The 15,000-nt window shown below is 49.1% G+C and overlaps 1 protein-coding gene across 1 annotated transcript in view; it reads left to right on the forward strand.

Moving 5' to 3' along the window:
* The window catches only part of cdx1b (caudal type homeobox 1 b), a gene marked incomplete at both ends in the record, with an annotated part of 6,274 nt that extends 5,186 nt beyond the window's left edge, over window positions 1-1,088 (forward strand). The window contains 2 exons of the mRNA XM_083689932.1: window positions 535-683; window positions 897-1,088. Coding sequence (XP_083546058.1) covers window positions 535-683; window positions 897-1,088 — 341 coding nt within the window. The remainder of the gene's footprint in view (window positions 1-534; window positions 684-896) is intronic.
* Window positions 1,089-15,000: the final 13,912 nt, after the last annotated feature.

Consider the following 15,000-nt stretch of genomic DNA (forward strand, 5'->3'; position numbering starts at 1 on the left):
TGCATGTTTGAATAAGCAAACATGAGAGGAATGTGTGAGAACGTCCTCCAGCCTGTGGGAGCAGCTTTGTGTGACTTTGTGTTTTATAACTTTAATAGTTTATTACCCATCTAAATATCCTTTGGGATGTGCGTCTTTCGCTCCTGCCGGTGTAAATCTAACAATAGAAAAGGTTTCAAACCGACAACTTTGGTATGAGTCTACATTATACACACCAAGGTCAAGTTCAAGTTTATTTGTCATGATATCATGACCAAGACAAAACACAAAATGCTTAAGGCCGAGCAGCTCTATGACATCAATCGACATCCACAATACAGTGTAATAAGTACAAATGTAAACATAAATATAACCACCAAAATGAGTAACATTGTCTTGGTGCTGACTGTTTTTTCCGGATGGCAAGACATCATCCATATCTGTGAGAAGTGGAAGTGTTGAGCACCCCTGGGGAGAGGCTGGCACTGCAGATGTTGACCCCTGGGGAGAGGCTGGCACTGCAGATGTTGACGTACCGTAACTGTGTGCTTTCAGGCGGGAAGACGCGGACGAAGGACAAGTACCGCGTGGTTTACACAGACCACCAGAGGCTGGAGCTGGAGAAGGAGTTTCACTACAGCAGATACATCACCATCAGGAGGAAGGCAGAGCTGGCTACCTCACTCAGCCTCTCAGAACGACAGGTATATATACACACACACACACACACACACACACACACACACACGCACGCACGCACGCACACGCACACGCATACGCACATATACACACACAGACACATATGGACACATACACACACTCACACACACACATACAGGCACGCACACACATACATGCACACACGCACACACAGAGGGCTAATGTCTCTCCTCCTCCCTCCCGTGTGTGTTCCCCAGGTGAAGATCTGGTTCCAGAACCGCCGGGCCAAAGAGAGGAAGGTGAACAAGAAGAAGATGCAGCAGCCGCAGCCCGCCTCCACCACCACGGCCACGCCCCCCATCAGCGGTATCCCTGGCAACGCCGCCATGGTGAGCAGCAGCACCATGGTGTCTCCGTCCATACAGATGAACATCAAAGAAGAATACTGAGGAAGAGGAGGAGGGGGAGGAAGAGGAGGAGGAGGGGGGGGGTTGATCTCTGCAAGCCTTCAACCTAAACCAATCTGCAGTAAACACCCGCGATCTGGTCTACAGCGCTCCACTTCACAGGCCTCCACAGGACAACAACAACAACAACAACAACAACAACAACAACTACTATCAGGAGGAAGGGAGGAGGAGGAAGAGACTTGCTGCTGATTCCTGCGCTTTTATAAAGAAATTGAACCTTTAAGAGAAAGAGAGGAGAGTGGAGAGAGAGAACAGATCCAGCTCTCTCTGAGGTTCTCACGCTGGGGCCGCCTCTCCTCTCCTCCGCTCCACACCAACACGGACATTCTGGAAATGCTTGTAAATGGTTCTGATTCCACGCATGAATAGTAATCAGTGTATATTTTACATGAATAGTAATAAGTGTATATTTTCAAAGTAATTTGTATTAAAAGCTTTATTGTAACCTTGTATGAGCTTGTTCATTTGACGGTGGGTTTCTGAGTGAAATGTTTACAATACACACACACACACACACACACACACACACACACACACACACACACACACACACAGACACACACACACCACACACACACACACACAGAAGCACACACACACACAGAGCATGCACGTGCGCACACACACACACACACAGACACCACACACATGTATACACACACACACACACGCTCTGAGGAGGCCAGGCTATCTCACCCACTGCTGGCACACACACCACACACACACACACACACACATACACACACCACACACACACACACACACACACACACACACACACACACACACACGTACACACACACACACACACACACACACACACACCATTATTGTACAGTATACTGTATGTCTCTCTTTGTAACACACACAGAGAGCAGAACACACTGGTTCCTCCTACTGGAGTATCTTACACGGCCAATCGGCTGTTAGCTCATTATACATATACACATTATACATATACACATTATACAGTCCCTAGAGTCAAGACAAGATATTGAAAATTAGATGAATAACAATTTAATTTCACGACACCAGCACAATAAAATGTGACCTCATCTCCAAATGAATTGGCCTCTATATTTACAACGTATCATCTAACAAGGTGGGAGGCAGTGAGACAGGCAGGGCCGACAGAGGAGGTGAGACAGTGAGACAGGCAGGGCCGACAGAGGAGGTGAGACAGTGAGACAGGCAGGGCCGACAGAGGAGGTGAGACAGGCAGGACCTACAGAGGAGGTGAGACAGTGAGACAGGCAGGACCTACAGAGGAGGTGAGACAGTGAGACAGGCAGGGCCTACAGAGGTGAGACAGTGAGACAGTGAGGGAGGTAGACAGGCAGTGCCAGAGAGGAGCCTGGAGCCTGTCCTGTTTGCACAGCTAAACTGTGTGGCAGGATAAGGAGCGATGGAGAATCGAGTCATTTTAATATGGCCTCCACCCTCCACCCTCCCACCTCCCTGGCCTCCACCCTCCACCCTCCCACCTCCCTGGCCTCCACCCTCCACCCTCCCACCTCCCTGGCCTCCACCCTCCCACCTCCCTGGCCTCCACCCTCCACCCTCCCACCTCCCTGGCCTCCACCCTCCCACCTCCCTGGCCTCCACCCTCCACCCTCCCACCTCCCTGGCCTCCACCCTCCACCCTCCCACCTCCCTGGCCTCCACCCTCCACCCTCCCTGGCCTCCACCCTCCACCCTCCCACCTCCCTGGCCTCCACCCTCCACCCTCCCACCTCCCTGGCCTCCACCCTCCACCCTCCCTGGCCTCCACCCTCCACCCTCCACCCTCCCTGGCCTCCACCCTCCACCCTCCCACCTCCGTGGCCTCCACCCTCCCACCTCCCTAGCCTCCACCCTCTGGCCTCCCTGGCCTCCACCCTGCGGCCTCTCTGCTTATCACAGCCCAGCGACTGAGAGACGCGCTCTGAGGAGGCCAGGCTATCTCACCCACTGCATGGCACGCACAGGCACACACACCACACACACACACACACACACACACACACACACACACACACACACACACACCACACCACACCACACACACACACACACACACACACACACACACACACACACACACACACACACACACGCATACACACACACACACACACACACACACACACACACACACACACACACACCACACCACACACACACACACACACACACACACACACACACACACACACACACACACACACACACACACACACACAGGCCTATTTGCCAATGCAGTGAAAAAGCCAGGGTGCGGCATGTGTCCAAAGGGCAGGTGAGGGAGGCGGTGAGTCAACAGAGCAGGAGGATCCATCTGCTGTAGACATCTTCAGACAGGGAGGGAGGAGGGAGGAGGGAGGAGGGAGGAGGGCAGGCAGGGAGGAGGGCAGGGAAGAGGGAGGAGGAAGGAGGCCAGGGAGGAGGCCAGGGAGGAGGGCAGGGAGGGAGGAGGCCAGGCAGGGAGGAGGGCAGGGAGGACGCCAGGGAGGAGGGCAGGGAGGACGCCAGGGAGGAGGCCAGGGAGGAGGCCAGGGAGGAGGGCAGGCAGGGAGGAGGCCAGGCAGGGAGGAGGGCAGGGAGGAGGGCAGGGAGGAGGCCAGGGAGGAGGGCAGGCAGGGAGGAGGCCAGGCAGGGAGGAGGGCAGGGAGGGAGGAGGGCAGGGAGGAGGGCAGGGAGGAGGGCAGGCAGGGAGGAGGGAGGAGGGAGGAGGGAGGAGGGAGGAGGGCAGGGAGGAGGGCAGGGAGGGAGGAGGGCAGGCAGGGAGGAGGGCAGGGAGGGAGGAGGGCAGGGAGGAGGCCAGGCAGGGAGGAGGGCAGGGAGGGAGGAGGGCAGGGAGGAGGGCAGGGAGGGAGGAGGGCAGGGAGATTACAGGTGGCGGGGTCGGCCATTTTGGTCAGGCAGAGACAATGATTATCTTTTTAATGTGTGAGTATGTATTTGACCTTTCTCTCTCTCTCTCTCTCTCTCTCTCTCTCTCACACACACACACACACACACACACACACACACACATTCTGTTGTAAAGCTTCTGTATTGTTGTATCGTATCATTCCGATTCAGCTTCTTCCTCTTTTTCTCTCTCTCTCTTCCTCTCTTGCGGCAAATCAATAAATCAGTATACGATATACAGTATATACAACAATAATGTATTTGTTATTATTTATTTATTTGTTATTATTTATTTATTTATTATTATTATTATTATTTATTTGTTAGGGTTAGGGTTCTTTTCAGACAACACAGCCCAGCAGAGAGACATTTCCTGTCTGAACTCTGAAGTGTTCCCTGTTCTGTTCGGATGCCAGTAAATCGTAAACATCAGCAGCTCCAACCTTTGTCCTTCTGCTCTGAAGTTCCATTTAGCATCAAACACCAGCGGTATCAGTGAGATAGAGAGCTTGGCCAATCAGATCAGCCCTCCTGAGTACCAGAAAGTCTCTGCAGCAGGAAGTAGTCATCTTGAACTTGAGGCAGGGTCAGTGAGTCCTGCCAGTGCCTGCCTGGTTCTGGGAGGCTGGTTCTGGGAGGCTGGTTCTGGGAGGCTGGTTCTGAGCGGATGGTCCTGAGAGGCTGGTTCTGAGAGACTGGTCCTGAGAGGCTGGTCTTGGTTCTGAAAGGCTGGTCCTGAGAGGCTGGTTCTGGGAGGCTGGTCTTGGTTCTGAGAGGCTGGTCCTGAGAGGCTGGTCCTGAGAGGCTGGGTCAGTGAGTCCTGCCAGTGCCTGCCTGGTTCTGGAAGGCTGGTTCTGGGAGGCTGGTCATGGGAGGCTGGTCCTGAGAGGCTGGGTCAGTGAGTCCTGCCAGTGTCTGCCTGGTTCTGAAAGGCTGGTCCTGATCTTGAGAGCCTGGTTCTAGGAACCTGGTTCTGAGAAGCTGGTTCTGGGAGGCTGGTCATGGGAGGCTGGTCCTGGGAGGCTGGTCCTGGTTCTGAGAGGCTGGTCCTGGGAGGCTGGTCCTGGTTCTGAGAGGCTGGTCCTGGGAGGCTTGTCCTGAGAGGCTGGTCCTGGGAGGCTGGTCCTGGTTCTGAGAGGCTGGTCCTGGGAGGCTGGTCCTGGTTCTGAGAGGCTGGTCCTGGGAGGCTTGTCCTGAGAGGCTGGTCCTGGGAGGCTGGTCCTGGGAGGCTGGTCCTGGTTCTAAGAGGCTGGTCCTGAGAGGCTGGTCCTGGGAGGCTGGTCCTGGGAGGCTGGTTCTGAGAGGCTGGTTCTGGGAGGCTGGTTCTGAGAGGCTAGTCCTGGGAGGCTGGTTCTGAGAGGCTGGTTCTGGGAGGCTGGTCCTGGTTCTGAGAGGCTGGTTCTGGGAGGCTGGTCCTGGTTCTGAGAGGCTAGTTCTGGGAGGCTGGTTCTGGGAGGCTGGTTCTGAGCCATGCCCTGCTATAGATACACTGGTATCTCTACCTCGGCTGGCGTAACTAGGGATGTGGTCAGGCGTAACTAGGGACGTTAGCTGTGTCTAACTAGGCTTATGTAACGGTCTCATATCAGGTGAAGACCTTGGTCTCAAGTCCACCACACATGACCGTCAGACAAGATGGTGCCGGTCACGATTAACATTAGTTAAATAATTCATGTAATGCTTTTTGAAAACTAATGTAACAGATAATTTATGAGGAAACATTTTCTCTGCCAGAGGTCTGATGTGGAGGTAAACAGACATAATTACTATCAACAACAGCAGGCTAGCTCTTAGCTCCCTGGGGGCTGTAAAGTTTATGGGGGGTAATGTTGTAAAGATGTCCTCACCACAGTAACACAGATATGTTTGCTGAAGGAGAGGGATGCTCTGATAGTATGGTGTGTGTGTGTGTGTGTGTGTGTGTGTTGGGGGGGGCGAAGGGGTGCCTAAAACCTGCTCATGGAGACATGTTTGAGTACAGCACACCTCCTCCTCTGATCTGACTGTTAGGCTCGGATCATTACAGCAGCTTTACCCGTCAAATAACAAAATGGCCGCCCAAAACGAAATTCTCTGTCCACCAGGAAGTAGGTGATAAAAAAAAAAATGCTTGATGTAAAATCAGTTGACTTTGAACATACATCAGCTCATCAGCTCATCAGCTCATCTGTGTGCTTGAAGAGCATCGGACTTAAGTTAAAAAAAATAGTTCTTACTAAGTCACCCAAACAACTAAAGTATAAACACTCCAGACTCTCACTTGCGCCCTACACGCTCCAACACCAAAACGGAACCTGTTTACAGTCAATCAGAGAGGCCAGAAATGTTTTCATTCTCAAAGTAAACAGACAATTAATTAGAGCAAATAAAAAGAAGCCAAACAGAGCAAATAACTCTCACCACCTTCAATAAAAACCAGCAGCCTTGGCGGTCTCATTCTGACTTATACAGCCACGTGTTTATGGGGCAGTTTTACCATAAACTTTCATTTACAATATACTTACTGCCCCCTAATATCCTCTATATTGGTCAGATTTATTCTGAATAAACACTGGAGCTGTAAAATAATGATCCTCAGAATGGTGTCAGTTCAGAAGCTGTCTATAAATACTAGATATGCTCAAGTACCCTTGACAGGTAAACCTTTTCATGAGACTACTGGCATTCCGCACGCGACTCGCTAGGAATACCGGTGCAGAGCGCCTCTCACAACAACCCTCCCAGACACGTGGTTTATCTGAAAAACAGACAAGTATCGTATGATTATAACCATGGGTTAGTGTTAGGGTTAGGGTTAGGGTTAGTGTTAGGGTTAGTGTTAGGGTTAATGTTAGGGTTAGGGTTAGGGTTAGGGTTAGTGTTAGGGTTAGGGTTAGGGTTAGGGTTAGGGTTAGGGTTAGTGTTAGGGTTAGGGTTAGGGTTAGGGTTAGGGTTAGGGTTAGAGAGCAGAGCGCCTCTCACAACAACCCTCCCAGACACGTGGTTTATCTGAAAAACAGACAAGTATCGTATGATTATAACCATGACATCATTAAAACCTCTTAAGCCGGGCGGGCCCATAATTGTTCCCAAATTCTGCTTTAATTTGATTATTAATTTGATTATTGATTACTTTGTCTCCTTGTCGTGTGTAGTATGTTACTCTGAACTATGATCTGAGCATATCCACACACAACTTCAAGGTGTGACCTATCAAATGACATCCTGCTTCTGCATCTGATCATCATATTTCTAATATTATAATCAGTTTAGTTTGGGTCTGTTTTTAGGTGGAAGTTAGTCAAATAGGGCATTCAGCAGAAGAGGTTAAACACATTGACAACTGTCTTGTTAATGATAATATGATAATAATCTACAGCAACAAAAAAAGTTTTCATTTGAAAATGTACAAGTGTGAAGAAATTGAATGTATACATTTTGTTGTGTGCATCTGTATGCAATCAGGACGGACAGGATACAGCTAATATAAGGGTCGATCCAGAGGAGATACCTCATGGCTGTATCATGGACAACATATCAGCAGGGCCTGATTGTAGTCAGTCTATTGCATGGGCCTAATAAAGGACAACCATATATACTACAGTTACAGTCATTATGACCAGCAATTTACACAGTTAAAGTAATTATGACTAGCCATATACACAGTTAAAGTAATTATGACCAGCCATTTACACAGTTAAAGTAATTATGACCAGCCATTTACACAGTAGTCACTGAGGTCCATTAGCCTATATCTGATACTCAGGTTTGTCTGGCTGTCAGGGACGTCAGCCATCTCACAGACCCTCATATCAGGATAAATACGACCCACCGGGTTCATCTGACGGGCTGGGTCGTCTGCATACATCTACAGAGTTAGCCCCTTGAGCTAAAGCCAGCCAAGATTCCCAATATGGCCGACTGTCATTGTGTGACCGGCTGGATTTGAACCTGTGTCATCTGTTTAACACAAGAATGGGTTAGCCCGCTGAGCTGAAGCCCAAGTAGGGCTCGGGCCCAAGAAACCCACATCTTCAGGTGTCAAAGTCTGTCCTCAGACCACTGGGGTTTACTGAATCACTTCAGTTACACCAGCTATGCTGTGACGGGGGCTTTGTGATGCTGTAGAGGGGCTGATGTGTTTGGGGGGGGGCAGGGGGTCGGGGGGGGTAAGAGAGGGTAACCTATGGTGAGTGGTGGTGGGGGGTGTGGGGGAGTTAAACTCAGTGTCCTCAGGTAAGAGGAAAACGTGTCGTGGCACCTTTGACAGACTTACCTTTCGCCTGCAGAGGTAATTAACCTTTGTCTTGTTGATAATTCCGATGATTTCAACATGACATTGCATAAGCAGATCCCAACCAAGTTCATGTTTGGCAACTCTGTAGATACGGGCCTTGTTGCGAGACCTCCCCCCCCCCCCACGGCATCGTTCTGGCCCAGGTCGTAAAGGTGAATGATTAACCAATGAAAAGTAAAAGGAAGTCATCAGCCTCTGAACTCTGAGTAGATCACCACTCTTACAGCCAAGGGCAGATTTCAGTCCATCTATGGTGGTGATCTCATCCTCGGGTCAGCAAGAAATCATTTTCTTAAAACATGTTTAGAGGAATAGCTATAACACACACACACACACACACACACACACACACACACACACACACACACACACACTACTGTGAGGCCAGTAATATGGTAAGTACACAGCAGCGTTAATGTAATGCTGAGTATTAAAACATGGGGTTCATCATAGGTCCGGGAGGAGAGGAGAGGAGAGGAGAGGAGAGGAGAGGAGAGGAGAGGAGAGGAGAGGAGAGGAGAGGTGGGGAAGGGAGGAGAGGAGAGGTGGGGAAGGGAGGAGAGGAGAGGAGAGGAGAGGTGGGGAAGGGAGGAGAGGAGAGGAGAGGAGAGGAGAGGAGAGGTGGGGAAGGGAGGAGAGGAGAGGAGAGGAGAGGAGAGGTGGGGAAGGGAGGGGAGGAGAGGTGGGGAAGGGAGGGGAGGGGAGGGGAGGAGAAGAGAGGACATCTACATCCTTTAATATCTCTGATTTACAAGCTGTTTCCATAAAGAGCATCTCTTCTACTTTGAAGTCACCTAATCATACAGAAGCATTGGTAATGCCTGTCCATGTACAGTCCAGAAGGGTTGTTGGATCTCTCGGTATCTTCCCCATGTGGCAGAGCTACAGCCCCCCCCCCCTCCTCCCCACCGCTCCCCTCCTCTGATCAGGTGTCAAAGTTCACGCCGCATCACTGAGGTGGTCTGGTCACACTTCACAGCCCCGCCACAGGACAGGTCGCAGGTGCAGCATGGGAGACAATGGCGGGAACATGGCCATTAGCATTAGCATCATTAGCATGACTCATCACTCCTTGACTTCATACATGGCCATTAGCATTAGCATCATTAGCATGTTTCACAGAGAGGTCTGTGGAGATCCGCTCACACCAGTCAGATAGATAGACCCGGTGTGAAGTGGCCATGATGACAGGTCTGCTCACAGATTAGTTGTTAGGGCCTGATTTTGGGGCTTCTTACGGGAACCTAATGTTCTTTCAAACCATGTCCTGAACTCACCCTGAATAAACTAAGTAGTCAACATCATGTGCGGGAAATACACCTAATAAATCTATTGAATGTAAACCTGTTGACACAGCTATTCATCAGTGATTAAAAAAGGGGATCTAGGACTGAAATGTCCCCACGCCTACACCACAGATAGTTATTTTATAGGTTAATAGCTAACCTCTATGGGTTGCCTGTGAGCCATGCTATTTTAGCCATGTTAGTTGTGGGCTATGCTAGCTGTTAGCTTCACTACCATATGTGTAAACCATGCTATATGTAAACTTGTACTAGGGGTAAACCATGCTATATGTAGACTTGTGCTATGTGTAAACTAACTATTTTGTAAACCATGCTATGTAAACTGCACTACGCGTGAGCAATGCTTTCTGCCAGTCCTTTGATGCGGCCTCTGCCAGTCCTCTGACAAAGCCAAGCCAGTGATAAGCCTCCTTTGAGGCCGTTGTGTTTTACTGCCGATTGTTAATCAGTTCTGAGACAGCAACAATAGGCCGCCCCCGCGTTTGATTGGGCTGTGAGGGAGTTTTCCGGTCAACGACCCAACAAGACCTCGGGTCCAGGTCAAGGTTCTGGAGGTCTCTGCTCCTTGACCCGAACACAGCGGTCACTTTTTGTCACTTTTTGTCAATTTTATTACTTATTATTGAATTGTCGTTGCTGCTTTGTTGAGTGGAGCAAGATCCCAAAACATTTCACTTGTCTATTACAACTGTACGTCATAAGTGACAAATACAATTTGATTTGATTTGATTTGATTTGATTTGATTTGATTTGATTTGATTTGATTTGATTTGATTTGATTTGATTTGATTTTGATTTGATTTGATTTGATTTGATTTGAATAAAATTAGATTTGAAGACAAACTAGTGTCGTAGTTGTGAACTTCCCTTCCTCTCATGGTGCAACTCTCGCCTCTTCTCCCGACGTTTCAGTCACTTGGCTGTTAATGTTGAATTCTGACCTATAGCGCACTAATACCAGGCTGCATAACTGGCAGGTCACTAGAATCAGAACCCAGATAGAACAGTTCTAGTGTTCTACAGAACCCACTGGTAGAACACACAGAGATAGAACAGTTCTAGTGCTCTATAGAACCAACTGGTAGAACACACAGAGATAGAACCGTTCTAGTGTTCTATAGAACCCACTGGTAGAACACACAGTGTTAGAACCGTTCTAGTGTTCTATATCTACGGTAGAACACAAGCTTGTGCCATAACCATGACCGACATCACATGCTGTCAATAAGATACAGGAGAGGCCCGGGAGCTCTTAGAATCAGACATCTTCCATAGGCAGGACTGACACTGAGAAGAGCCAGAGAAACACATCAACGGTAAAGGAAGAGTCAATAAGAATGGGGGGAGGGTGGGGGGATGACATACACATCTTCCTAGTCAGGCGGCTTTTAGTTGGTGAAAATGTATTGGGAGAAGGAAATGGCCTGTCAGACTATGTAAGTCAGAGCTGGCCCCTGCTTGGTAACAGAGTGGCAGGGCAGAGCAGGTGTGCTGTGTGTGTGTGTGGGGGGGGGGGGGGGGCGTGTTTGCCTGACTGCCCTTTATGGCCCCTTAGTCCACTAATGAAGCACATTAACAGGAATTTGATGGCTGGCCCTGACCTGCCCTCTGTCACCCAGCTGCATAGTGAGCACACTGTTAGCCATGCACACTGTTAGCCATGCACACTGTTAGCCCTGCACACTGTTAGCCCTGCACACTGTTAGCCATGCAGACTGTTAGCCATGCAGACTGTTAGCCATGCAGACTGTTAGCCCTGCACACTGTTAGCCCTGCACACTGTTAGCCCTGCACACTGTTAGCCCTGCACACTGTTAGCCATGCAGACTGTTAGCCATGCACACTGTTAGCCATGCAGACTGTTAGCCATGCAGACTGTTAGCCATGCAGACTGTTAGCCATGCAGACTGTTAGCCCTGCACACTGTTAGCCATGCAGACTGTTAGCCCTGCAGACTCATGGACAGAGACTCACCACACTCACGTTAGCAGGCTAACTGGCTAACTAGCTCACACACACAGACAAACACTGCCTATAGGTTGTCTGGCTAACTAGCTAACAGGTTGGCTAACACACACACACACACACACACACACACACACACACACACACACACACACACACACACACACACACACACACACACACACACACACACACACAAACACACGTCACACACACACGTTACACAGGCTAACAGACTCAAACACACAGAGAAACAAACAGCCCAGCCATATTTATAATAATTACCAGATAAACTTCTCAGATAATTCGCATCAACCTGCTCTACCTCTTCTCTGACTGTCAGTCTCTCATCTACAGGACCAGTCAAAAGTTTGGACACACCTTCTCATTCGATGGTTTTTCTTTATTTTCATTATTTTCTACATTGTAGATTAATATTGAAGACATCAAAACTATGAAGGAACACATATGGAATTATGTAGTAAACAAAAAAGTGTTAAACAAACCAGAATATGTTTTATATTTTAGATTCTTCAAAGTAGCCACCTTTTGCTTTGATGACGGCTTTGCTCACTCTTGGCAAGTTTGTGTCCAAACTTTTGACTGGTACTGTATGTACTAAATATACATGTTGGGTTATTATATAGAAGGTACTGTACATCATCATCATGTAGTGACTGAGAAATGTCGGCTTCAAGGCCACTCTGCTGTCTGTGTTGCTAGCAGGCTATAGACATGACTCTGCGTTGCTAGCAGGCTATAGACATGACTCTGTGTTGCTAGCAGGCTATTGACATGACTCTGTGTTGCTAGCAGGCTATAGACATGACTCTGTGTTGCTAGCAGGCTATAGACATGACTCTGTGTTGCTAGCAGGCTATAGACATGACTCTGCGTTGCTAGCAGGCTATAGACATGACTCTGCGTTGCTAGCAGGCTATTGACATGACTCTGTGGTCGAGTTGATGTGCTTTTACAGCCTCCTTGCATCACCCTAGCTGGTTCACAAGCTGAGCCTGGGAAGAGTCACGTTACCCTGAAGATGGCTTCTGTTTAACTGGGGAAATGCTACTGGGTTTACCATCATGTCTGTTATTGTGGTGCTCATGTATGTTATTTTGGTGACCATGTGAACTCTAGTTTCATACAAATGGTTTAACCAGTTGAGAAAAACAGTAATCTGGACATGTGAATGTTTACTGAATTTAAGCCAAAGAAACGTTTCAGCTCCTCTCTTATAATATTGACAGTACATCTTATGTCAATTTCAACTGTTGGGTTAGGATTAGGGTTAGGGTTAGGGCTAGGGCTAGGGCTAGGGTTAGGGTTAGGGCTAGGGTTAGGGTTAGGGTTAGGGTTAGGTTAGGTTTAGGGTTAGGTTAGGGTTAGGGCTAGGGTTAGGGTTAGGGCTAGGGTTTAGGGTTAGGTTAGGGTTAGGGCTAGGGCTAGGGTTTAGGGTTAGGGCTAGGGTTAGGGTTAGGGTTTAGGGCTAGGGTTAGGGTTAGGTTAGGTTAGGGCTAGGGTTTAGGGTTAGGGTTAGGGCTAGGGTTAGGTTAGGGTTAGGGTTAGGTTCGGGTTAGGTTAGGCTAGGGTTAGGTTAGGGTTAGGGTTAGGTTAGGGTTAGGGATAGGGTTAGGGTTAGGTTAGGGTTAGGGATAGGGTTAGGGTTAGGTTAGGGTTAGGATAGGGTTGGGTTAGGTTAGGGATAGGGTTAGGGTTAGGGCTAGGGTTAGGGTTAGGGTTAGGTTAGGGTTAGGTTAGGTTAGGGTTAGGGTTAGGTTAGGGCTAGGGTTAGGGTTAGGGTTGGGTTAGGTTAGGGATAGGTTAGGGTTAGGGCTAGGGTTAGGGTTAGGGATAGGGATAGGGCTAGGGTTAGGTTAGGGCTAGGTTAGGGTTAGGGTTAGGTTAGGGTTAGGGTTGGGTTAGGGTTAGGTTAGGGATAGGGATAGGGTTAGGTTAGGGCTAGGGCTAGGGTTAGGTTAGGTTAGGGTTAGGTTAGGGATAGGGTTAGGGCTAGGGTTAGGGTTAGGGCTAGGGTTAGGGCTAGGGTTAGGTTAGGGTTAGGGTTAGGTTAGGGTTAGGGTTAGGTTAGGGTTAGGGTTAGGGTTAAGGATACACTAGTTTAAGTCCTTGGTTAGGGACCAGCTCACAGAGACATGGTCTTGTATGATTAACTCATGTGTGTGTTTTGTATTTTATTGTGTTGTGTTTTTAAGGTGTTGCTTTGTAATCATATTGAGTCATCAACCTCTGGCTGGCATCAGCATCGGGCAGGAGGGGGGAGGCGGAGGCGGGGGGGAGGGGGAGGCGGAGGCGGGGGGAGGGTGAGGGGGAGGGGGGGAAGCGAATGTGAAAGTCAGGTGCAAATCCACAGCTTGGTTTATGACTTGGTGAGAGACACATACCTGGAGGAGGAGAGATGCAATAAAGGTTAATCATTTTGAAGCTCAGGTTACGAGCAGAACACGGAATACTTTTCACACTGTGTCACTGCAGTGAAACCCTCCATCAGTCCGCCTTTCTCATGCTTTTATGGGCCTTCAACGTGTAAATATTTCTGTAAACCTCTCGGGCAAATATGAGGACCGCTTTTGAGGGTTTGATAATTGTTTAAGAGCCTTATCGGTGGGAAAACTGACATAAACATTGTCTATTTGTTCACTATTATGTGTGTGAAAGTGCAGTCAGGTGTTGATAAAACCCAAGCCCAAACGGTATCGTATTTATGGGCAGGACCCGTTTAATATTACTGTGGGCCGCGGTTGGTAGTCTGACCTCGGTCCAAATAGCATGACAGAAGTAAGACACTTGTAATGATTTAGGGGGGCTCAACTACGCTAGCCTGGCGCCATGGAACCAATGGAAATCATGACCCAGTTGTGTTTGATACCATTCCAAGTCAGTGGAATGTAGGGTCAGTGTTTCAGACCCAGGTCAGTGGAATGTAGGGTCAGTGTTTCAGACCCAGGTCAGTGGAATGTAGGGTCAGTGTTTCAGACCAGGTCAGTGGAATGTAGGGTCAGTGTTTCAGACCAGGTCAGTGGAATGTAGGGTGTGTTTCCCGTGGAAGGCTCTTCTGTCCCCTGGTCTCCATTGTGTGGTTCCTGTGTCACCTCCTCACGAGAGCTGCAGTCTGTTCAAATGCAAAGGATCAAAGGACTTCCTCCTCCTACAGCCCTTGAAGGCAGGAAGAACTGTCTCTCTGTTCCCTGCTCTCTTCCCCTCCTCTACCAGACGATCTCTCTATCCTCTGTCCCTCCTCTACCAGACGATCTCTCTATCCTCTGTCCCTCCTCTACCAGACGATCTCTCTATCCTCTGTCCCTCCTCTACCAGACGATCTCTCTATCCTCTGTCCCTCCTCTACCAGACGATCTCTCTATCCTCTCTTCCTCTGTTCCACATCCTCTAGCAACCCTGTTCCCCTCCCACCCACCTGCAAGAGACCCTC

Source organism: Argentina silus (genome assembly GCF_951799395.1).
Source record: "Argentina silus genome assembly, chromosome: 2".
Taxonomy (NCBI): Eukaryota; Metazoa; Chordata; class Actinopteri; order Argentiniformes; family Argentinidae; genus Argentina; species Argentina silus.